The 23,955-nt window shown below is 43.2% G+C and overlaps 1 protein-coding gene across 4 annotated transcripts in view; it reads left to right on the top strand.

Moving 5' to 3' along the window:
- The window catches only part of ZHX2 (zinc fingers and homeoboxes 2), a 225,790-nt gene that overhangs the window by 189,275 nt on the left and 12,560 nt on the right, over positions 1–23,955 (top strand). For 2 of the 4 annotated variants that reach the window (XM_043977625.1, XM_043977623.1), the window contains exon 4: positions 16,166–18,895. In XM_043977625.1, coding sequence (XP_043833560.1) covers positions 16,369–18,891 — 2,523 coding nt within the window. In that variant the 5' untranslated portion in view covers positions 16,166–16,368 and the 3' untranslated portion in view covers positions 18,892–18,895. Of the gene's footprint in view, positions 1–15,180; positions 15,367–16,165; positions 18,896–23,955 lie in introns of all 4 variants that reach the window. The other 2 variants (XM_043977624.1, XM_043977626.1) reach the window with 2 other exon arrangements.

The raw sequence follows: 23,955 nt of genomic DNA, 5'->3' as shown, positions 1-23,955 counted from the left end.
GATTGAGAAGTGAATGGGAAGTTTTGGAAGTGGGAGCAGGGAGTGTAAGATTATCATCTATTACATTGCTGGATGGCAAGATCAGCTGAAGGATTTTTTAAAGATAGGGAAAACCTGAGTATGTTTGTAGATACTAAGGGAGGGAAGGCTGAAGATGAGATAAAGGTGATCTTGCACAGGCAAGCGGAGCTACCAGAGGAGAGAGTAAAATCAAGAGCAGGTGTAGAGGCCGTGACCTTAGTAAGGAGAAAAGCAGAGATGGAGCAAAGGAGGGGAGAATGGGGCTGGTGCAGAGGGATTTTGAGTTGTAGATCAGAGGAAGAGAGGAAACACACAGGGGAACAGCCTCTATTTTCTCAGTGAAGTAGGAGATGATGTCCTCTGCTGACAGGGAAAGAGGGGGATGGTAAAGAAGGCCTAAAGAGAGAAGAGAAAGTCTGGAACAGCTGGTGTGAGGAGTGTATTAAAAGATTAGTCAAGGAAGATTGCCATGCCATGAGCACCCAGGTAAGGGTAAATAACAAATTTGAACTTAATCTAGTCAGAAGGGGATTCCTTCCATCAGTTCTCAGCAGAGGGTGAGTAGGCAACCTTGGGGCTCGACAAGGCACGAGTGGTGATAGGATGAGGGGCAAAGGATTCTAGGGGAAAAGCCGATGGATGGTTGAATTACGTATGAGGAAGTAGATGTTGTGATGACAATGAAAGATAGGTGTAGGTGGAGTGAGCAGAAAGACAGATAGGGAGTCATGTAGTCAGGAATTTGAGTTCTGGATCATGGCAGACAGAACACTTTATGGGTCATGGTGTACTCAGGGAAGACCTCATGGAACTCTAAGAAGTTGAATACAGTCTGAGAGCACATCTCTGTGTATTGAAGTCTCCAAGTGAGAGAGCAGTCAGTCATTAAATACGTATTAAGCACCTACTGTGTGGGAGCAGGAGTGAGACACAGAACCAGTTGCTGACCTCCTTTAGAAAGAGGGGAGATTTTGTGACCCTGATCCTTCTTCATTCCCACTTTGATGTTGTTGTTGAGACCTTTTTCCCAGTCATACCCAACTCTTTGTGACCCCACTGAGGGTTTTCTTGGCAAGGATACTGGAGTATTCTGCCATTTCCTTCTCCAGCTCCTGTTACTTCAAGGATCAACCATAAACTCTTTTATTTGGCATTTAAAGCTTGTCACAACCTGGCCCCAACCTTCCTTTCCAGCCTTATTACATATTACTTCTCTTCATGTACACTCCAATTCAGCCAAAATGGCCTTCTGACCCTTTCTCTCGAAGATAATGCCATCTTTCATTTCCATGCCTTTCACTCCCTCCTCAACTCTGCCTCTTAGGATCCCTGCTTTCTTTAAGGCTTAGCTCAGATGTGCCCTTCTACACAACCCCTTTCATGATCCCCTCCACCTCTACTCCTCCCAACATCACCATCTGCTAGAGCCTTCCCCTCAAAATTTGTTGTTCATTTGGTTTGTTCACATCCAACTCTTCATGACCCTATTTGGGGTTTTTCATGGTGAAGCTTCTGGAGTGGTTTGCCATTTCCTTCTCCAGCTCATTTTACAGATGAGGAAACTGAGGCAAACAGGCTTAAGTAAGTGACTTACCCAGGATCCCACAACTAGGAAGGTCCCTGAGGTCAAATTTGAACTCGGGTCTTCCTGACTCCAGGCCCAGAGTTCTGTGTACAGTGCCACCTAGCCGCCCATTCCCTCAACTACCTTATATCTCTTTTCTACATTCCTACATAGTTAGCTCTTTAATAGCAGACTGTCACTTTTGTCTTTGTATTCCCAGCACCTACCACAAGAGTTTTGGAGTGCAGTAGGTACTTTAATACCTGCTTGTTTATTGTTAGCCACAAGACTAGGAAGTATTTCTCCCTGGGTTTTGACTGGAGCTTTTACCTTAAGGGTCTTTTGATGACTGAAAGCACCTGCTCATCAGGTTTGCAGATGAACCAAAGCTGTGAAGACTAGCTAATCCCCCAGAGCAGAGGTATGGCAGAACCACCCAGTGCAGCCCCAAACCACATTAAGATGTCCTTGGGGAATGTTTAACAAAATAAATAGAAATACAGTGCAACATAGATAATGTTAATTTGTAGTTTTCCAAGACTATATGCTGCACTCAAGGATCCCCCTCCATTTGAGTTTGACACTTGCCGCCTTGGAGGACAGAGTGAGTTTTGCAAGGCCAGAACATTGGACCTAAACAATTAAAATGAAACTGAATAGGGGATAAATGACAGGCATAACATTTGGGTACCCCAAAAAATCAACTTTGGAAATGCAAGGTTCAGGAGGTGTGGCTGGACAGTAATTATTCTGAAAATGAGCTGGGTATTTTAGTAGACTGAAAATTCATTTTGAATGAACAATGTGGCATAGCAACCAAAAAAGCTAACAAGGTCTCAGGAGCCATCAGGAAAGGCACAGTGTACGAGACCAGGGAGATGGTAGAACCTTCGTATGTTGTCCTGGTCAGACCACATCTGTAGCACTCCATTCAGAAATGGGCACCACATTTTAGGGAGGATGTCCAGGGGAAGCCAAGGTCGTGCCGTATGAGGATCAATGGAAGAAACCCTTCAGATTCTTAGCCTGGAGAAGAGAAGACTCGGGGAGCACGGCGATCAGTGCCTTTAAATATATAACAACCTTGGGGGCACTAGGTGGCGCAGCAGATAAAGCACCAGCCCTGGAGTCAGGAGTTCAAATCCAGTCTCAGACACTCGGCACTTACTAGCTATGTGACCCTGGGCAAGTCACTTAACCCTCATCGCCTTGCCAAATGAATCAATGAGTAAATATCTATCTATCCATCCATCCATCCATCCTGTTTCTGGCGTGAAAAAGGGAGTAGACTTGTCCTGTTTGGTCCCAGAAGACAGAACTAGGAACAGTTGGTAGAAGTTGTAAAGAAGCTGGTGTCTGAGAAAGTCAGTCCTAACGTTATGAGCCATCAAAAAGGGGGCGGGGCTGTCATGTTGCCCCTCACTAGAGGTCTCCAAGCAAAGACCACTTGTCCAGTGTGCCATAGAGGAGATCACTGGGTACACATTGGAGTAGAAAGCTTTGTAGAGGGGCAGCTAGGTGGCACAGTGGATAAAGCACTGGCCCTGGATTCAGGAGGACCCGAGTTCAAATCCGGCCTCAGACACTTGACACTTAACTAGCTGTGTGACCTTGGGCAAGTCACTTAACCCCAATTGCCTCTCTCTCTCTCTCTCTCACACACACACACACACACACACACACACAAGCTTTGTAGATAGAATCCATTTCAGCATCATGAATTGGAAAAGCTATCGGGCACAATCAACAGATGGTATATTGACTACCCAGCCACTAACCTAGTGCCCTCCTGCCCTGTGCTCAGGAAGCAGGAAAAGATTGTGCCTCCATCTACCACAAGAAGGTGAAGCATGCCCAGAAGCTTGAAAAAAATGAGCAAATGAAAAGATTCTCTAGGGTTGTCCATAAAATAAATCCCTGAAGTCTTTCAGCCTCTCTAAATGTTTTGATCACCAACGGTGACAGATTGTAAATTGGAGAAGAAACATCTTAAACATTTGATAGCACCTTATTTATTTATTTATGTGGCATATAAAACTAGAATTGATTTCTTTTTTTCTTTCAGTCTCAGCAGGATTTTTCTTTCAGGAGAATATCATTCTCCGAGCCCTGAAGTCTGATTTGTGCGTCTTTGTGATTATGTTTGCATGTAGTTATTATTCTTTCTGAAAGGAGAGGGGGAAAAGAAATCTCAGGCATTGAGGAAATCTTATGAATCAAAAATAAACTCCAAAAATTTGGCCTCACGGTATTTCTCCTACTCTTCTTCTTTTGAATGGCTAACAACTCAGTAGAGTTGTAAGGGACCAAAGCATCTATCTAGACCAATCTAAAGGACTCCCTCTATAGAAGTCCTGGCCCTCAGTCATGCCTACAGTAAGGAGGAAGCCTCTACCTTCTGAGGAACTCATTTCGTTTTGGGCAAGGGCAAAAGGCTAACAGTCTTGGGAATGAGTCACTCCAGTAAAGGGGGTGTGGGGAAAGGGGAGTGGGAAAGGGAAGAAGGAAAGAAAGATCATAGTGAGAATGGGATGTGGTTTAAGGTGAGGAAAAAAGTTATTAACTGATTCATTGTCATATAACTAACTCCATAAACTCTAGTAGCTCCCTATTACTTCCCACATCAAATATAAAATCCTCTGTCTGACTCTAAAGCACTTCATAAGCTGGCTCCCTCCTACCTTTCCGGCCTTCTTCCATTCTGCTCCCACTCGCTCTCCTGTTCTCCAGAGAGACTCGATATCCTGACCCTTGGGTGTTTTTACTGGCTATCTCCCATGCCTCAAATGCTCTTGTTCATCTTCTCTGGTGTCTTTCAAGTCTCGCACCTTTTCAGTCCTCCTTAGTTTTAATGCCTTCCCTCTGAGATCACCCCCAGTTTATCCTATATATAGCTTATTTGTGCATAACTGTTTATATATTGACTCCCCATTAGACTGTGAGCTCCTTGAGGGCAGGCACTGTTTCCCCCCTCCCTTTCTTTGTATCCCAGCTCTTAGCATAGTGCCTGACACATAGTAGGCTCTTAATACATGTTTGTTGACTGACTCACTATAGAATGCTAAAATCTCAGAGGTCACTTTTACCTGAAGAGATTACCTCAAAGAGATTCTTGGTCACACTTATGGCAAACTTTGTGGTTAATAAAGTGCTTTCTTTATAATTCTGAGTATTTGTGTAGGCAGGTAGCATGAAAGGAGAGAGGGAGGTTGGTACCTTTCCTTTCAAGCATAACTCAAATGCTCAAATCAAGGAAATGTCTTTCCTAATTCCCCCATTGTCTCCTATCAGTTGTAATTTTTTCCTTTGAACCAGGTATAAAAGAATGGGGGGGGGGACATTTATTTATTAAACAATTTCTTGGTGCCAGGCAGCAAGGGCTAAACCCTGGGCATATACAATACTACAAATACAGTAATACAAAATAGTACCTGCCCTCAAGAGGGCTATATTCTAATAGCATTTTCCCCATATTTCTCTAATACATTTAGAGTCTATTACTTTTTTTTAGAGTCTATTACTTTTTTTTGTTGTTGTTGTTGTTTTGTTTTGTTTTTTTAGGGCAATGGGGGTTAAGTGACTTGCCCAGGGTCACACAGCTAGTAAGTGTCAAGTGTCTGAGGTCGGATTTGAACCCAGGTACTCCTGAATCCAGGGCCGGTGCTTTATCCACTGCGCCACCTAGCTGCCCAAGTCTATTACTTTTTAATAATAGTAATAGCTGGCATATAGCACACTTTAAGATTTGCAAAGTACACATATGCTATCTCAATAGAGCCTCAGAATAGACCTGAGAGATATTAACTCCCACTTTGCAGAAGAGGAAATAGAGGCTTATGAAGATTGTCACTTCCCCATAGTGCCTTTTCAGCCTGGGACTATTACCTTCCCTCAGGAAGACCTGGATTCTAATTTCACCTCAGACATTTATTGCTGTGTGACCCTAGGCAAGTCATTTCACCTCTGCCTCAGTTTCCTCATTTGTAAAACAAGGATAATAATAGCACCTGCCTCACAAGGTTATTGTGAGAAATAAAATAATACTTGTAAAACACTTTATCAACCTTAAAGTGTTATATAAATGCTAACTATTATTATGTTTGTACAGTTATTAGCATGTTATCTCTCCCATTCCAATGGGAGCTCCCTGAAGCCTGGGCCTGTGGTTTTGCCATTCTTTGTATCCCCAGCACTTAGCACCTGGAACATAGTAAGGGCTTAATAAATGCTTGTTGACTGACCTCTACTAAATATCAGAAGTAGGATTTGAACCCAGAACTTCCTGATTCCCAGTCCTCCAAGTTCAGCACCCTCTCCATCACACTACAAAGACTGATGCTTTTTTCTTACCAGGCCATCTTTTTCTGGAAACTACAGTCTTAGAAAGTTATCTAGAGCACTGAGAAGGGAGGGAAAGGAAGGAAAGATTTTTTTAATCACCTACTGTATACCAGGCACTGTGATAAGCACTTTACAGTTGTCACTTAATCCTCACAACAACCCTGGCAGCTGGGTACTATTATTATTCCCATTTTACATTTGAGGAAACTGAGGCAGACCAGCAGTTAATTGACTTTCCCAGAGTTACACAGCTAGTAAATGTCTGAGGCCAGATTTGAAGTTGGGTCTTCCTAACTCTGAAACCAACTCTGTATCCATAATTCCATGCTGTCCCATTATCTTTACTAGATTCAGATTCACCTAAGAGCAGGGACACTCTTTTATGCATGTTTTATATCTCCCCAGTTCTCTGCACATAGTAGGAACCATTTGCTGAATTCAGTCATATGTTCTGTGTTCAGTCATACATTGATTGACTTGCTTTTTTTGTATCCTGGGGGCTTACCACAGTGCCTGGCACATAGTAGGCACTTCATGAAATGTTTACTGATTGTACAGAGAGAGAATCGTAGACTTAAATCCAGAAGGGACCTCAGAGGCCATTATGCCCAACACCCTTGGCAGATAAAGAGAATGAGTCCCAGAGAAGGGCTAACCCAAGGTCAGACAAGATAAATTAGTTGCAGGTCTAGGTTATGACAACTTTGCTAATTCAGAATCCAAACAGATGTTTATCTAGAAAGATTTATCCTGTATCTCATCCCCAAGAAGGGAAGGAGGCAGCATGAAATCACCAAATACCCAACCCTTTTATTTCACAGATAAGCAAAACTGAGTCCCAAAAAAGGGGAAAGAGATGCTCAAGGTTCAGAAGGGTAAGACTTAGGAACTGCTGTCATTGCCTCAGGAAATGTATACATTTGTATTTCTCTTTACTAAGCTGACAAGAATATCCCAGTGAGTAGGGTTTAATGGGGTTTTATACAATGTGATGTGAGAAGCACCGTGGTCCTAGAGAGACTATGCCTTGAGTTTGAGATCTATCCCAATCATTCCCCATCTCTCTAAAATTGGCCACATCTCGTTTTCCTAGTCTGTCAAATGGGAATGATACTACTTACTCTTCCTGGGGTGGTTCTCAGAATCAAATCAAGACAAACAGGTGGAAAAGTATGTTATTAATTGTAAAGCACTGTGGCAGTGTGAAGAGGCATTGCTGTCACTGTTATCACGCTACTGAATTCAGAAGTCAAATTCAGCAAGCTCTTAACAAGCGATTAATCTCCGATTTCATGCAAGGCACTAGAATGAGATCCAAAGGGTCTTTGTGAATCTCTGAAACTACTTGGTACTCTTTTTTTCTGTCAGTGTCAAAAGAGGAAAAATTTATGAGAGTAGTAGAAGCTCCTGGCCCCAAACCTTTTAAAACTAGGGAAGGAGGAGATGTTAAATGGGGATGCTGTGGTGTTAAATTGAGGAGGAATACTTGTGAATTTATTTGTTCTGGTCCTGGGGTCATCATGTATTTGACATTTAGTAGCTGGGTGACCGTGGGTAAGCTACTTACATCTCTGAGCTTCAGTTTCTTCATGTGTAAGATGGCTATAATAACAGACATGTCGGGTACCGACTTCACAGAGTTGTTGTGATGATCAAATGAGAGAGACTATATACATATCTATTTTTTTTTTACTTTGGTAACAGAAGAGAAGAGGGGTGAGTAAGCCTGACATGGCTTAGATATTTAGCAGGTACTTTTCCTCATCTTCTGTCACTCCCCTAGTCAAGAAGTTCGAGTGTCTCCCTTTTACCTCCAGGATCAAGTATGAAATGCTTTCTTTGGCAATCAATGGGCCTTGTGGAAATGGAGATTTTATTCAAATGAAAGGAGACTTCCTAGTAATTCGAGCTGATCAAATGTGGGGATGGGCTATCTCAGAGGTCTTTGGGCTCCCCCTCACCAGAGGTCTTCAGGCAAAGGCTGGTTGGCCACTTGTAGGAAGAGGTTGGATTCAAGATTCCTACTATTCAGGTACAGGTTGGACTAAAGCAACCTTGAGGTCCCTTCTAACTTCCAACTCTGTGCTAATTTAATTCTGGCATTAAAAAAAAATAAATAAATAAACCTTCCTAAGCTTATGCTGTACTGACACAGGAGCATAACTTTTGAACTGGAAAAGACTTTCAAAACCATGTAGGCCAATTACCTCATTTTAAGGACGAGGAAATTAAATTCTAGAGAGGGTAAGTGACCTTGCCCACATTGTAGGTAACAGAAGCAAGACTTGGTGCTAGGTCTTCCAACTCCTGAGCCAGAGGCAAGGGCTGTGCTGGAGCCAACTCACTTTGACTCAGGAGAACCAATTGTTAAGTTTTCATTGTGAGCATTTATAACTCAGAAGTCTGCTAATCAGGGCTGGGTTAGTGGTTTTGTTTTGTTGATTGTCTAGACTTAAGGTGAAGGAGAAATGTTAATAATGCAGATGAAATGCAAAAGTGAGTTGTGTATTTTCATAGGTCTGATTGTTAAACATTTGCCAACACACCCCTGGTGTGTTAGGTCTTTCTATCCTCACCATTGTGCTTTCATAGCACAATGAGGTGTTTGAGGTTGGACTGAGCCTACTTCAGTGAACTGATAAGATTCATTCAATTGGCAGAGTGTGTGTGTGTGTGTGTGTGTGTGTGTGAGAGAGAGAGAGAGAGAGAGAGAGAGAGAGAGAGAGTGAGTGTGAGATGATGGTGATTGGAATGCCTTTTAGTCCTCAAAGTTCTGAGCAGGGTCACAACAGCTCATGTGTAATAAAGGTCAAAAGAGCATGAAGGGACTAGGAAACACTTCTAAGGATGGATCCTGCTGTTCCAAAAGTATGACTTGCCCTTTGTTGGTGGTAAATTCCTTTAAATAGTTTATTATCTTAAGTAGGTTAAACATTTCTCCTGAATTCTAATCTATACTGTTCATGCTTGATGTTTAAAAAAAAAAAAACTTCCTGATATTTGTCATTTTTTCATCTGCGTCAGACTGTGACCCCATTTGGGGTTTTCTTGGCAAAGATACTGGAGCGGTTTGCCATTTCCTTCTCTGGCTCATTTTATAGTTCAGGAAATTTTGGGGGGGGCGCAATGAGGGTTAAGTGGCTTGCCCAGGGTCACACAGCTAGTGAGTATCAAGTGTCTGAGGCTGGATTTGAACTCAGGTCCTCCTGAATCCAGGGCTGGTGCTTTATCTACTGCACCACCTAGCTGCCCTTATAGTTGAGGAAATTAAGGCAGACAGAGTTCAGTGACTTGCCCAGGGTCACATAGCTACTAAGTGTCAGAGGCCAGATTTGAACTTGGAAAGATGAGTCTTCCTGACTCCAAGCCTAGCACTCTATCTACTGCACCACCTAGCTACCCTTCCTGACATTTAAAGCTGTCCAAAAGCTGTAACTAAGTGGTACAGTGAATAGAGTGGTGGGCCTGGAGTCATGAAGACCTGAGTTCAAATATGCTCTCAGACACTTACAAGCTTTGTGACCTCTACCTCAGTTCCCTCAGCTACATGATGGGGATAATGATAGCACCTACCTCCCAAAGCTTTTGAGAGAATCAAATGAGATAATATTTGTAAAGCTCCTGACACAGTGCCCGGTACCTAGTAGGTACTTAATAAATACTTATTCCCTTCCCCACCTCCTGGGGATACAAACAGAATAAGACAGTCCCTGCTCATATCCTCATGTGAAGAAACAACACTTAGAAAACTAAAGATGCAACTTATAGTGGTTTTATTACAGGTTACAAACCTGTCTGTTTTACACATGGGTAAAATAAGGGAGATGAAGGTCAGAAATAAAAAGATCAACATACTCAGAAGTCAGAGGGCTCTGGTTCAAATCCCTTCTCTGGCACTTAGTGCTTTACACCTCCCTGGCCTCAGGTTGCTCCACTGTAAAATGGAAGGGAATGAACTTAGATGATCTCTAGGTTCACTTCCTCTTCTTTGGTTCCTATGAGAATAGAGCCGGGGGCCAGGAACAGTAGGCAGAACCACTGGTTTCTTCCTGGTGGTGCCCTGTTTCCTGATGGTACCCTTCCTCTGCCGTGTGTCTTCTTGAGGCCCGCCCCACAAGGTAGAGAAAGGACCTGCAGGGCTCTGCCCTTCCACAGGCACCTAGACAGAATCAGGTAACTAGTCCATTAGGAAGACCACAAGAAGCTAGAAGCCTCCTTTTGGTGGCTTTGATATCTTGACAGGGTAGATCCTTTGCAAGCTCCCGGACAGCGCTGTTATTTTCCCTGACAGTTCCGGGGAAAAGCCATTAAATTAGAAGTGGCACCCCCTCCAAAGCCATGAGGTTGGGAGGCTTTGAAATCTGGCATATTGCCCCTTTGGGGGGGCTGAGAACTGACAGGTACCTCTAGGGTACAGGGTGCTCAGTTCTGACCTTCTTCAGCTTAATGCGGGGTCCTGACGATGTCGAGCACCTCCAAGGTCTGGCTGCTCACTGTCTCAGGACTTTAAATGCTTCATTAGAGAGTTCAAATGTCAGGGGTATTTCCCTTATCCTGACAGCTAAGCCACGTGTCGCCTGCTTGGAGACGGGCTGTCGGGCTCTTTGGCCTATATTCTCCAGCCCCTAAGACCGCAGGCCACTTTGGGGAAAGAGCAAGAAATGTCACAAGGCTGGAATGCCTGTGTCATTGGTGTGGAAGAAGCCTTGTTCTCAGAATAACACCACAGTGAGGAAGGACGGACAGACTCCAAAGGACCCAGGAGATAGTGAAGTGGTTACTTGGGAAAAACTCAGTTATGCCATTTTATAAGTCAACCTTTTGTAAATTTAGTTTGGTGAGGAAGTGTGAGTGGGTTAAACTGGGAGGATAAATGCCCCAAATAATAATAAGCACCTCCTAGAATTAATTTTAAAATCACTCGGCAGTCTGCTGGCCAAAATAGTTTCCATAGATAGAGCCAGCTGATGCTTTAATTGAGGACTTGCCGAGGACCTCATCTGTGGGCCCAGTTTGGGATTTCATTGATGGAATCACAGATCCTCAGAGTTGGGAGGGACATTGTAAGATGCCTAGTCCAACCCATTCCTAAAAAGGTATCCCTCTGCCAAAGGGGTTTTCGTCCATTTTTGTGTCACATCGTGGCAGCTTGGTGAAACCTACAGACCCCTTTGCAGAATGTTTTAAATGTATAAAATAAAATACAGAGGATTTAAAAAGAAACCAATTATGCTGAAATGCAGTTATCAGAAAAAACATTTTTTTTTAAATTCCCAGGCTCCAGGTTAAGAATACATTGCTCTACAATTTGGAACTATGACCAAAGGGCTGTGCATACTCTTTGATCCAGCAATGCTACTGCTAGATTTATATCCCAAAGACATCCCCAAAAGAGAAAAAGACCTATTTGTACAAAAATATTTATAGCAGCTCTTTTTGTGGTGGCTAAGAATTGGGAATCAAAGGAATGCCCATCAGTTGGGAAATGGCTAAACAAGCTGTGGTATATGATGGTGATGGGATATTATTGTGCTATAAGAAATGACAAACGGGATGATTTCAGAAAGGCCTGGAAAGACTTGTATGAACTGATGTATAGTGAAGTGAGCAGGACCAAGAGAACATTGTACACAGAGACAGCAAGCAATATTGTTTGATGAAGATCTGTGAATGACTTAACCATTGTTGGCAATACAATGATCCAAGACAATCCCAAAAGACTATGGATGAAACATACTCTCCACCTCCAAAGAAAGAACTGATACTGATGGAACAGACTGAAGCAGGCTATTTTTCATTTTCTTTCATTTTTTTTCTTTTAATCAAGTTTTCTTGAACAAAATGACAAACATGGTAATGTTTTACATAACCGTACATGTAAAAAAAAATTACAAAAAAAGAAAAAGGAAAAGGAACAAAAAGAATACATGCTTTACAGTATAACCACGTCCTGATCATCCACCCCTTCCGGAAACACCCCCATTCCACTGGTAGAGAGCCAGCCCCTAATTGTGGGGAAGTCTTTCCCTACATTAGACCTCTCTGCAGCTTCCAACCACTGTTCCCGTTCCAGCCTTCTGGGGCCAAACAGAACAAAGGGTCCTGTTTTGGGCCCTACAGCCCTTCAGTTTCCTGAGGACACCTATGATTTCTCCCCTTCCCAATCCCCCCCCCCCTCCAAAAGAAATGACTTCTCCAGGATAAAAATTCCTAGTTAGATCAGCTGATTAGGATATGACACGGGTGATGGCTCTTCTAAAATATTAACATCCAGAGTTGAACCTCCCAAGCTTTCCGGAGTATTCTGATGTGACAGAGGACAGGGGGACTATGTCCTGGGCACCAGTTAATGCATCATTAGATTTGTCATTGTTTTTCACTGTTACATCACATCCTTCCTCCATCCCGTACTCATATGGTTTATCATTGGAACTCATAAGCATGACTTCTGTGAGAATATTATTACCAGGGGCCCCCTGCTGAAGGAGCATGGGTTGACCTTAACACACACATTTAGTTTAACCCATCACATTTCCTAGAGCCTTCGTCCCTGTGTCTTCTCTTCCCATACCCCAACTTCTTTCACCTAACCAAAATGAAAAAGCACCAAGTTGGGAAAGTTTAGCTTCCTCAACAAACAACTTAGAGAAGCTCCATTTTTTTATACCTATCTCCACTCTGAAAATACACAACCGTCCCGATATGTATTTCTGGGCAACAGTGCCCCTGAAGGGGTACCCCTGAAGTCTTTTGGTATGACCCCTACCTGACGCATGAATTCCCACTAGAATTTTCCCAAAAGGTCTTCTCTAGTCTCCACTTGAATACTTCTTTTTTTTTTTTAAGTGGAAATGAGGTCAGTTTGACATGATTTGCTCTTGATGAAGCCATACTGACTTTTATTTTTTATTTTATTATTTTCTTTTTTGGTGGGGCAATGGGGATTAAGTGACTTGCCCAGGGTCACACAGCTAGTAAGTGTCAAGTGTCTGAGGTTGGATTTGAACTCAGGTCCTCCTGAATCCAGGGCCAGTGCTTTATCCGCTGCACCACCTAGCTGCCCCCACTTTAATACTTCTAATGATAGAGAACTTACTGCCCCATGAGACAGCATTGGATCAGATACTGACCCAAACCCTACCTTCCTAGAACTTCCATTTATTGATCTTAGACTGTCGATTGGATCAGAGATTCTAGAGCTGGAAGGAACCTCAGAGGCCATATTCCCCAATCCCTTGGTTTTATAGAGGAGGAAACAAAAGCCCAGGACAGTAGAGTGACCTGCCTAAAAACATGCAGGTAGTAAATCTCGGTGGGATTTGAACCAAGATTTGATTCTAGTTCCTTCTACTAAACCATGATCCTCTCCGGATTCTTGTCACAACTCTATCCTTTCCACCCATCTGCCCAGAATGAAAGAAAGATTGGAATAAAAAATGTCAGCTCTCCAGGAGCCACCTGAGACAGATGTGATGTGACTAGTGAAGACATCTCAGTAGAGTGGAAGGCATCTCCCAGTGAAAGATAATACCTGGATTCGTAGATGGAAAATTAAACTCTTAGAAAAAAACAAACACATATATCTACTTCAGCCACATACAATGTTTTGGTTGCTTTTCTCCAACTTCATCCAACTCCCCAGTTATCTTTCCTGAATGTCCTGTAATCCCTGAGAGGCAATGGTCTGGTCACTGGAATAAGACTAATTTTGTCTGCCACCAAAAGAGTCCATGAGAAACGATTAGGTGTTTCATTTAAGTGAAGTTTTTTTTTTTTTTCTGTCAGCACACAGTTTGCTATTTTCTAATTTAGAGACACTAGCAAGTCTGGCCCAGAGTTCAAAGAGTGATTTAGTGAACACAGGTTTAATGTGACTTCCTCCACCCAAGACAGAAATAACTTGGTAGGTGATTATTTATTGTTTCATCCATTAAGTAGGCTATACCAGACCTAAAGAAGTGGTTTTCCTCAAAGGCCCTGAAGCCATATACATTCTTGTGTCTTTACATAGAACCCCTAGGATCAACCAATCAATCTGCAAGCTTTTTAAAAAACACCTATTATGTGTTAGGTGGTGGTGCAGTGGATAGAGCACCAGGCTTGAAGTCAGGGAGACTCATCTTCCTTAGTTCAAATCTAGCCTCAGACACTTACTAGCTACATGACCCTAGGTAAGTCGCTTAACCCTGTTTGCCTCAGTTTCCTTAGCTGTAAAATGAACTGGAGAAGGAAATGGCAAACCACTCCAGTGTCTTTGCCAAAAAAACTCCAAATTGGGGTCATGAACAGTCCAACATGGCTGAAAACAACTGAACAACAACATATGAGTGCTTTTATATATGTTACATCATGTGATATTCACAGCAGCCTTGAGAGGAAGGTACTATTTATTAGATGAGGAAACTGAGGCTGAGAGGAGCTAAGTCACTAGCCCAGAGTCACACAGCCTTTGTGAGACAGGATTTGACTCCCAAGTCCAGCGCTCTATCTACTGCGCCGCCACCTGTCTGAAAATAGATAGTTATGAGGTGACTTGGGGGAAGGCAGTAGCCCCCAAGGTGGGTGGAGGGGGGCAGACAGAATCCAGAAAGCCTCCTGTTTAAGATGGTGTTTGAGCTAAGCCTGGAAGGAAGTAAGGAATTGTAAAATAGAAGTGAGGAGAGAGCATTCCAGGCATGGAGGAAGGTGCATGCAAAGGGATGGTGGTGGGAATTGTGTTGCTGCAAGTGAGAACCAGCAAGGCCCATTTGGCTAGCTCACAGTGAGTGGGGAGGGGAGTAATGTGCAGTAGGGCTGGAAATAGAATGTTGGAGCCATGTTGTAAAGAGCTTCCTATCTGTTCCCAAAGGTAATAAGGGAGCTAGCTACTGGAGTAAGGAAGGGTGTCATATGGTTAGATTTGTGCTTCAGAAAAATCCCTTTGGCAGCAGAGTCGGGAAAGACTTGAAGCAGAATGCTATTCCCAGCTGTAGGAAAGAAGGCTCAAAATGGAGGAAGGGAGGGAACAAGCATTTATTAATCACCTACTGTGTATGTACCAAGAACTGTGCTAAGCTCTTTTTAAAAATATTATCTCATTTGATCCTCATGACAACCCTGAAAGATATAGATGCTATTGTTATCCCTGTTTTAAAGATGAGGAAACTGAGGCAGACAGAGGTTAAATGACTTGTCGAGGGTCACACAGCTAGTAAGTGTCTAAGGCTAGATTTGAACTCGGATCTTCCTGGCTCCAGATCCATTGTATCACCCAGGTGCCACAACAACCCAAGGGCATAAGGTGAAAAGGGCTGGCTTCAGAGGCATGAAGATCCACATTCAAGGCCTGACACTATGTGACCAGGGGCAAATGATCTAACTTGTTAGTGTCTTCAGATACCTTCCTGCATTACAGAGGAGAAATCATAAGTCTGGACCAAAACAGAAGGGGATTTCATGTGGTAGGCAGTACAGTTTCTTATTACATACCTCAATATGCAGGTGTGAAAAATGAGGCCAAGGAGACTTAAGTTAGGGGCAGGGGTGGCAACGAGGCCTAGCTTCCTAGCCTTTACTTTAGGTCTTCCAGCTGCCTAGCACTCTGTCTATAGTCAGTGGCGCAAAGGAAATGTCTCATGTCAGGTACCTTAAATTGTTAGTCACAAGATTAGACAATCACAAGGGACCCGGTAGCCACCTAATTCATCCCCACGTGAATGAGGAATTCCCACATCCACTGAGAGTTCATACTCCTCCCAAAACAATCCCTTCCACTTCGGGATAGCGCTAATTGTAAAAATCAAACTAGCAGCAGATCCACAATTGCCTTTTTATAGCTGTCACTCATTCTTGGTTCTGCCTTCTTGGACTAGGCAGAATCATTGGGCACACAAGAGGAGAAATGGCTCACCTGATGTTTCTCTCTTTCCCCATCATTCCCCAAATCATCCCTCCAAAGAGAAGTGTTCGACACCTTTATCCTTTTTTGTTCTATCTTCTCCTGAGCCACGGAATGATTATTGTGATCCCTGTTCCTTGCTTTGGGCCCGTTTTCTCCTTTGATCCCACAAAATTGATTTTTTTATTCTTGTTTGGAACCCCCAACCCCCCCAAGTTCTTTTTTTGTGGTTGCCTAGTTATTTGGGATGGCAATTGGGATGGGTTATGTAAGCAACTCAAATGCTTATTCATTTTTTTTTTTTGTTAAATTTAAGTGCATTGTAAAGAGAAAGTGACCCTGCTTTTGTTCTTATTCCACAGATATAATGCGGTCTGATGGTGTTTAATGAATGAAGTGGAAGGAATCATTTTCTGAGCTGAAATCCTTCTGAAAACGTAAACACAAGACTTGAACGTTTGAAGGAAGCCAAAGCCATTTCAAAAGCAAAGTCCTTCTGGATCATTCCCCACATTTTACTGCACCCCCCAAAAAATATTAAATAAGACATTGCACACCAGACAGTATGGCGAGCAAGAGAAAATCAACAACTCCGTGTATGGTCCGGACATCTCAAGTAGTGGAACAGGAAGTGGCCGAGGATGTTGACAGAGGCAAAGATAAAGAAGCTGGGGCTCCCCAGCCTGACTCTAGTAAAGATGGTTGGACCGCTGAGCCTGAGAGCTCTTCCAAAGAAAGCGAATTGATGGAGGTGAAGTCGGCAGTGGATAACCAATCCAAAAAACTCCAGGGGGGATATGAATGTAAATACTGCCCATACTCTACACAAAACCTGAACGAGTTTACAGAGCATGTGGACATGCAGCATCCCAACGTGATCCTCAACCCACTCTATGTGTGTGCAGAATGTAACTTCACCACCAAAAAGTATGACTCCTTGTCCGACCACAATGCCAAGTTCCACCCTGGGGAGGCAAACTTTAAGCTGAAGTTGATTAAACGCAATAACCAAACTGTTTTAGAACAGTCCATAGAAGGAGCCAACCACGGCGTGACCGTCAGTGGTGGCAACCTGGGGAGCAGCGACAGCGACCCTGGGATCTCTATGAGTAAGACGCCTATCATGAAACTGGGGAAACCCAAAGTTGATGCCAAGAAGGCACCCAGGAAACCAGAAGAAAGTGGTTCTGATAACCACGTGGAAGGGAACGCCACCGCCCGGGTGGTGACGGAGGCTGCTGAGGCCTTTGCAAGGTTTAATGGCATCGAACTGCTCCAAGACTCACTAGGGCACGTGATGCCTTCTGTACAGCTACCACCAAATATTAATCTTGTCCCCAAGGTCCCCGTTCCATTAAATAGTACCAAATATAACTGTGCCCTGGACACCAATGCCACCATGATTAACTCCTTCAACAAGTTCCCTTACCCAACCCAAGCAGAACTGTCATGGTTAACAGCTGCCTCCAAGCATCCCGAGGAGCACATCAGAATCTGGTTTGCCACCCAGCGCTTGAAGCATGGCATAAGCTGGTCCCCAGAAGAGGTAGAGGAGGCGAGGAAGAAGATGTTTAATGGGACGATCCAGTCAGTCCCCCAGACGATCACTGTGTTGCCGGCACAGTTGGCATCCACCAAGATGTCTCAGCCCATCATCCAGACTGCTTTACCTTGCCAGATCCTTGGCCAGACCGGCCTTGTTTTGACCCAAGTGACTAATGGATCGACGGTTTCGTGCTCCCCGATCACGCTTGCTGTTGCTGGGGTGACCAATCACGGCCAGAAGAGACCTTTACCAAGTCTCCAAGCGGCTCCAGAGCCCAAACGGGCCCACGTGGCCCAGGTTCCTGAGCCCCCACCAAAGGTAACCCCCACCGCACTGCCCACGACAAATGATCGGAAAAAGACAAAAGAACAGATAGCTGAGCTGAAGGCAAGCTTCCTCCAGAGTCAGTTCCCTGATGACGCAGAAGTCTACCGGCTCATCGAGGTCACCGGCCTCGCCAGGAGCGAAATCAAGAAATGGTTCAGCGATCACAGATACCGGAGCCAAAGGGGCATCGTCCACATCACCAGCGAGTCCCTTGCCAAAGACCAGTTGGCCATCGCAGCTGCCCGGCATGGACGTTCCTACCATGCGTATCCAGACTTTGCCCCGCAAAAATTCAAAGAAAAAACACAAGGTCAGCTTAAAGTTCTGGAAGATAGTTTCATGAAAAGCTCTTTCCCCACCCAAGGAGAACTAGATCGGCTCAGATCAGAAACCAAGCTGAGCAGAAGAGAAATTGATGCCTGGTTTTCAGATAGAAGAAAGCTTAGGGATAGCATGGAGCAAGCCGTATTAGACTCAATGGGATCCAACAAAAAGAGCAAAGAAGTAGTGGTCCCCAATGGTACTTTATCTCGGCTGGACCAGCTCTCTAGCGCCCAACTGGCCGGTTCTCTCTCCAGCCCCTCCCCGGCAATGATGAAGAACCAGGAACAAATTCACCTCCTGAAGAGTACGTTTGCAAGAACCCAGTGGCCTACCCCACAGGAGTACGACCAGTTAGCAGCAAAAACTGGTCTGGTCAGAACTGAAATTGTGCGTTGGTTCAAAGAGAACAGATGTTCATTAAAGACTGGAACCTTAAAGTGGATTGACCAGTACCAACAGCAGCATGCTGTGGATGGCCACAGTAACGAGTCCGTCCTGAGAAAGGGAACACCGCACCTCGCTGAAAACCCCAAAAATGGGGGTGAGCTGGTTCAGCAATATTTCAAGGACCACAAAAAGCTGAGCGAAGAGGATTTGGACAAACTGGTGACCAGGGCAAAAGTGGGTTGCGAAAAGACCAAAGACTCCTTGCCGGGCAAGACAACAGAGGCCGCTTCGGACAGATCTGAAGGTAACAGCCGGGATGGTCATGGCAGTGATGAGAATGAGTCATCTGATGTTGTGGACTGGGTAGAGGTGACGGTTGGGGAGGACGATGGCATCTCAGACTGTACAGATAGCTGGAGTCAAGCAGCACCAGAGGGTCGAGCGGAGTCGACCAATTATGATTCTGATTCTGAAGGTGTAACTGAAGACACTGGCCACGTTTAGACAGGTAATTCAGCCTTGGAAGTAGAAACTTGTCTAAATCACTCCTAGGCAGAGAGTCAGAGGAAAAGAGAGAGGGCACTTTTGTCATTTCCTTAAACCATTGGTATATTTCCATTAGGTAAAATGAATGAAGGGAGACTGTGGGATGTGTCCAGTTTTTAAAATAATGATTATGTACAATATATACACATGCATGTATGTGTGTGTACATAGGCATATGTGTTCATATACACATATAGCTAGTATCAGTATATTAAATAAACATATTTAAATCAAAATATAGAGATGTAGGGGCAGCTAGGTGACACAGTGGATACACACCATGCCTGGAGTCAGGGAGATCCCTTTTCCTGAGTTAAAATCTGGCCTCTGACACTTACTAGCTGTGTGACTCTGGGCAAGTCACAACTCTGTTTGCCTCAGTTTCCCCATCTGTAAAATGAGCTCCAAACCACTCCAGTATCTTTGCCAAGAAAAGCCCAAATGGGGTCACAAAGAGTTGGACATGTTCATGGAATGAACAACCACAACAACAATAGAGATATAGACAGATATTATATATCTTATGAGACCTGTGATTTAAATGTTCTTAGTTATTCTTACAATATAGAGTTTATCTGTGTATATCATAAGAGTAATTAAGCATCTTTAAAATAAAACATAATGGGGGCAGCTAGGTGGCAAAGTGGATAAAGCACCGGCCCTGAAATCAGGAGTACCTGAGTTCAAATCCGGCCTCAGATACTTAACACTTACTAGCTGTGTGACCCTGGGCAAGTCACTTAACCCCAATTGCCTCACTAAACAAAAAAAAAACCAAACAAAATAAAACATACTATACATAATATATACACATATGCACATTTACCCACATAGGTTATGCCAAAGGCATTGGTGCTGTTTTAAGTTATTAAAGCTTTGGGAATTCTCTATATTTTACCAGATGTGAAATTTAAATATATTTCTATATTTTATATAATATTAAATTATATGTGTTATATAAAATATTTTATATTTAATATATTTATTTAATAAATGTGTGTGCATATACTTTTAGTAACCAGACAGACCTGAGATTTGGATGGATAGAGAGATAGCTATAATGACATAAATGTGTGTAGGTATACTAGTATCAATGTATATAAATATATATGCAGATATATATATATATATATATCTTCTACCAGACCTATGATTTAAATATAGTTAATATATTGATTATTAAAATTATTATTAAAAGCATATATTTTTAATTTAGATATAACATATACATAATTTTATATTCTAGTCTCTTATTAAAAGTATATATGTGTGTATATATAAAATACACATACATACTCTTCAAAAACTGGACCTTTTATTTCATGAATGTTAGAAGCTCCCAAGAAAAACCCCTCCAAATCAATGGAAACTTGGTACCTTGTTTGAAATTTGTAATATTAGAGAATAAGTGATTTCTCCGGATCACCCAGCCAGTATGTGTCAGAGAGAGAACTTAGACCTGAATCTTCCCATCTCTGATGTGTTCAAGAAAGAGAGATCTTCTTCTTTTCTCTCTCTCTCTCTCTCTCTCTCTCTCTCTCTCTCTCTCTGTCTCTGTCTCTGTCTCTGTCTCTCTCTGTCTCTCTCTGTCTCTCTCTCTCTGTGTCTCTGTCTCTCCCCACCCCTTCATTCCTCCCTCCCCATCTTCCCTTTGTTTGCCCCCTCCCACTTTCCCTCTTTGGACTTTCCCCCGTGTTTCCTCCACATACACACATGCACACACACATGCATGTACATTTAATTGGGACTGCTAAATTTATGTCCTTATTTACAAAGATAAGATAATCAATATCTGTGGCTGCCATTCATCTATGAAATCGACTCTCTGCCCAGTCTATAAAGTCCCACTTGCCTTCTCTCCTCATTCCTTTTCTAATGTCAGCTGTTAAGAATCCATCCTATATGTGTTTTGTGTTGGCTACTGTTAGACAGAGAATGCTGTGGTTTTAAGAGTAAGTACCCAGGGTAGTTAGATAGGATTTAAAGTTGTTTCCTTCAACCCAGAATGTTTTTTAAAGACTTTTTAAGTATTTGGTATATACTATGGCATGGATAACCAAGTATGAGCTTCATGTCCTAGTTAAGTAGCCATGTTCTACCATGAGTTGGTCACCCCATAACTCTTGCAAATCTAGACTAGATTGGTGTAATTTAGACCCAGGGAGCCACAAGAGGAGAAGCGAAGGAGGTAACCATAGCTACTAATATAATAATAATAATACCCTCCACCTAATGGACTTCCTCGTGGAATCAGATACAGGCTGGTGCTTCTCAACAGGTCAGTGCAGATGGAGTCCCTCCTGTGCCATCACCAGTGTGGTGGTGAATGTAGAGGATGCAAAGTGGGAAGAGGAGATGGATGCACAGATGGAAATCCACCTTCTTCCCTACAGCCCAAACACTACAAGGCAGGCCCAGGCCTAGGAAGGGAAGAACACTCCTCTGCTTGAGCTGTTCTAGTCTCTTAAGTCCCATATACCTCCTTAAAAGGGAACCACTTAAGTTTAACAGCTGTGAAGATCTCACGCCTTACTTTAAAAAGAAGAGTAGGAATCTCCATGTCAGTTTGTATCTAAATGAAGCACCAGAGATGCTCACTTCCTCTTGATGAATAAACTTGGGCAGGACTGAGAATGAGAGAGAGAGAGAGAGACATGGAAGCCAGCCGGTGGCTCAGTCCCACCCACCCTGCCTTTGCGAGAACAGCTTAATTAGCAGCCAGCTGGCCAGTCTGAATTTCACTGTTCTCCCTCCTCGCTGTCCACCTTCTGGTGTAGGTGCTAATGGGTATCAAGTGAATGAGCAGTAATAGAGCCAGTGGGGCAGAGACCCAGAGGAGAGAGCATGGGTGAGAGCCGAATCCAGGCCTCGCATATGCCTGAGTTCTTTGAGAATTATTTTTTTCCCTTTCTCAGGCAGTTAAGTTTCATCAGCGGTTGCTCCTGGGTGTCAGTGATAAATCTCCCTGAGAAAGAGAGACAGTGTTAGCCCATCCCACAGATCCCTTGAGCAGGGGAAAATGTTTCATCAAAATGAGGTGGTGATTTCAAAAACCAAAACCATTAGCCATAAGCCATAAGGGAAGCCATTAGCTTCCCTTCCTCTTACCTCTGTTACTTTCAGCTCCTTTAGACATGTATACATGGGGATTTTTTGTGGAGTTGGTTAAATAGCTACAATTTTCACACATTAATGTTTGGAAAGTGATCAATAGAGAGACAGATAAATCTAGCTAAGTTCTCTTCTCCGCATTTTACAGATGAGAACACTGAGGCAGGAAGAGGTTGAGTGACTTGTGCAGGTTCACATAGCTAATAAAGTGTGTGAGGCTAAATTCAAACTTGGGTCCTCCAGATTCCAAGCCCAGGATTCTGTCCACTGAGCTACCGAGCTGCCTCTGACAATCACTAAGTTAGACAATAATCTGGACTAGATCTGCCCCTTTCTAAGAAATAGGCTGAATAAAATAGCTTTAATGAGTAAAAAGGAAAACTTTTTTACTGTTATTTTCCCTGGCAGATAGGTGTAGAAGTAAAGACATGCCTAAAGAGAGAAATATTAAATTGCTTACGATTGGACTGTGTAAATATAAAAAGTGACAGCGACTACCTAAACTAATATACTTATTCAGTACCAGACCACTAAAAGATGACTTTAGGAAAAATACAGAAATTCATGACAGGTAGAAGCTAGCCCTACAGAGGCAGAATCAGGGTGTAACCCTTTTGTCCTGGCCAAGGGACTCCCCTCACATGTGAATTCACATAGGAACCCATGGAATCTGAGGCTTAAAAGTGACCTCAAAGACTCCCTATTCCCACCTGTACTTCCTCAAGGATCCCCTCTATATCCTACCCAGACTTTGCTCAAAAAACCTCCTTGAAAGGGCCACCTCCCAAGGCAGGCCATTTCTGTTTGGGGCCGGCCTGAAACTGTCCCTGCCTTCAGACCAAATCTACCTGTGCAGCTTCTATACCTTTTTCTTCATCTTGCCCTTGGGGTCAAAGAAGAGCAATCTAATCCCCTCTACCTCCACCTCATCACCCTTGAAATTCAATTTAGTACCCGAAAATGAACCTCATATTCCATGTGGTGTCTGACGACGGCATAAGTGAGGCTTATCACATCCCTAAGTGCTGGACACTGTGTCTCCTCCCTGCCTCCTCCCCTACTTCATCTTCCAGATCCTCTAAGCTTTTTTAGGCTGCTAAGTCACAGTGTTAATTCATAGCGATATAGCAGACCAGATTTTTTCTCAGATTGCTGTCTAGCCAATGCCTTCCCCCATTTCGTGCTTATGAAGTTGATTTTTTTTAAACCCAGATGTTTGACTTTATACTTATCCTGATTTAATTCTATCTTACTAGCTTTGCCTCACTGTTCTAGTCTGTCAGGACCTTTGGGGATCCTAACTCTCTTTCAGTATTATCTGTCTGTACTAGCTACTAAGCCATACAGTGTGTAAGACGGTGGGCCTGGAGTTAAGAAGACCCGAGTTCAAATCCAGCCTCAGATACTTACTATCTGTGTGACCCTGAGCAAGTCCTTAACTTCTGTTTACTTCACTTTATTCATTTGTAAAATGGGGATAATAATAGCACTTACCTTCATGGGTTGTAGTGAAGATCAAATGAGATAATATTTATAAAGTACTTAGCACAGTGCCTTTCATTTGTTTGGTCATTTCAGTCATGTCCAACTCTTCATGACTCCATTTGGGGTTTTCTTGGCAAAGATACTGGAGAGGTTTGCCATTTCCTTCTCCAGCTCATTTGACAGATTTTTAAAACTGAGGCAAATAGGGCTAAGTGACTTGCCTAGGGTCACACAGCTAGTGTCTGAGGCCAGATTTGAACTCAGGAATTTGAGTCTTCCTGACTCCAGGCCTGACATTCTATCCACTGTGCCACCTAACTGCCTGACCTGGCTCATAGTAGGTACTTAAATACTTGCTCCCTTTTCTTCCCTGTATGATCACTAAAGTAACAGAGCCCAGTCTGAGATATCTGGCTTCTGTCCCCA

This window comes from Dromiciops gliroides, chromosome 1 (assembly GCF_019393635.1).
Source record: "Dromiciops gliroides isolate mDroGli1 chromosome 1, mDroGli1.pri, whole genome shotgun sequence".
Classification (NCBI taxonomy): Eukaryota; Metazoa; Chordata; class Mammalia; order Microbiotheria; family Microbiotheriidae; genus Dromiciops; species Dromiciops gliroides.
This window is presented reverse-complemented; position numbering and strand designations above follow the sequence as displayed.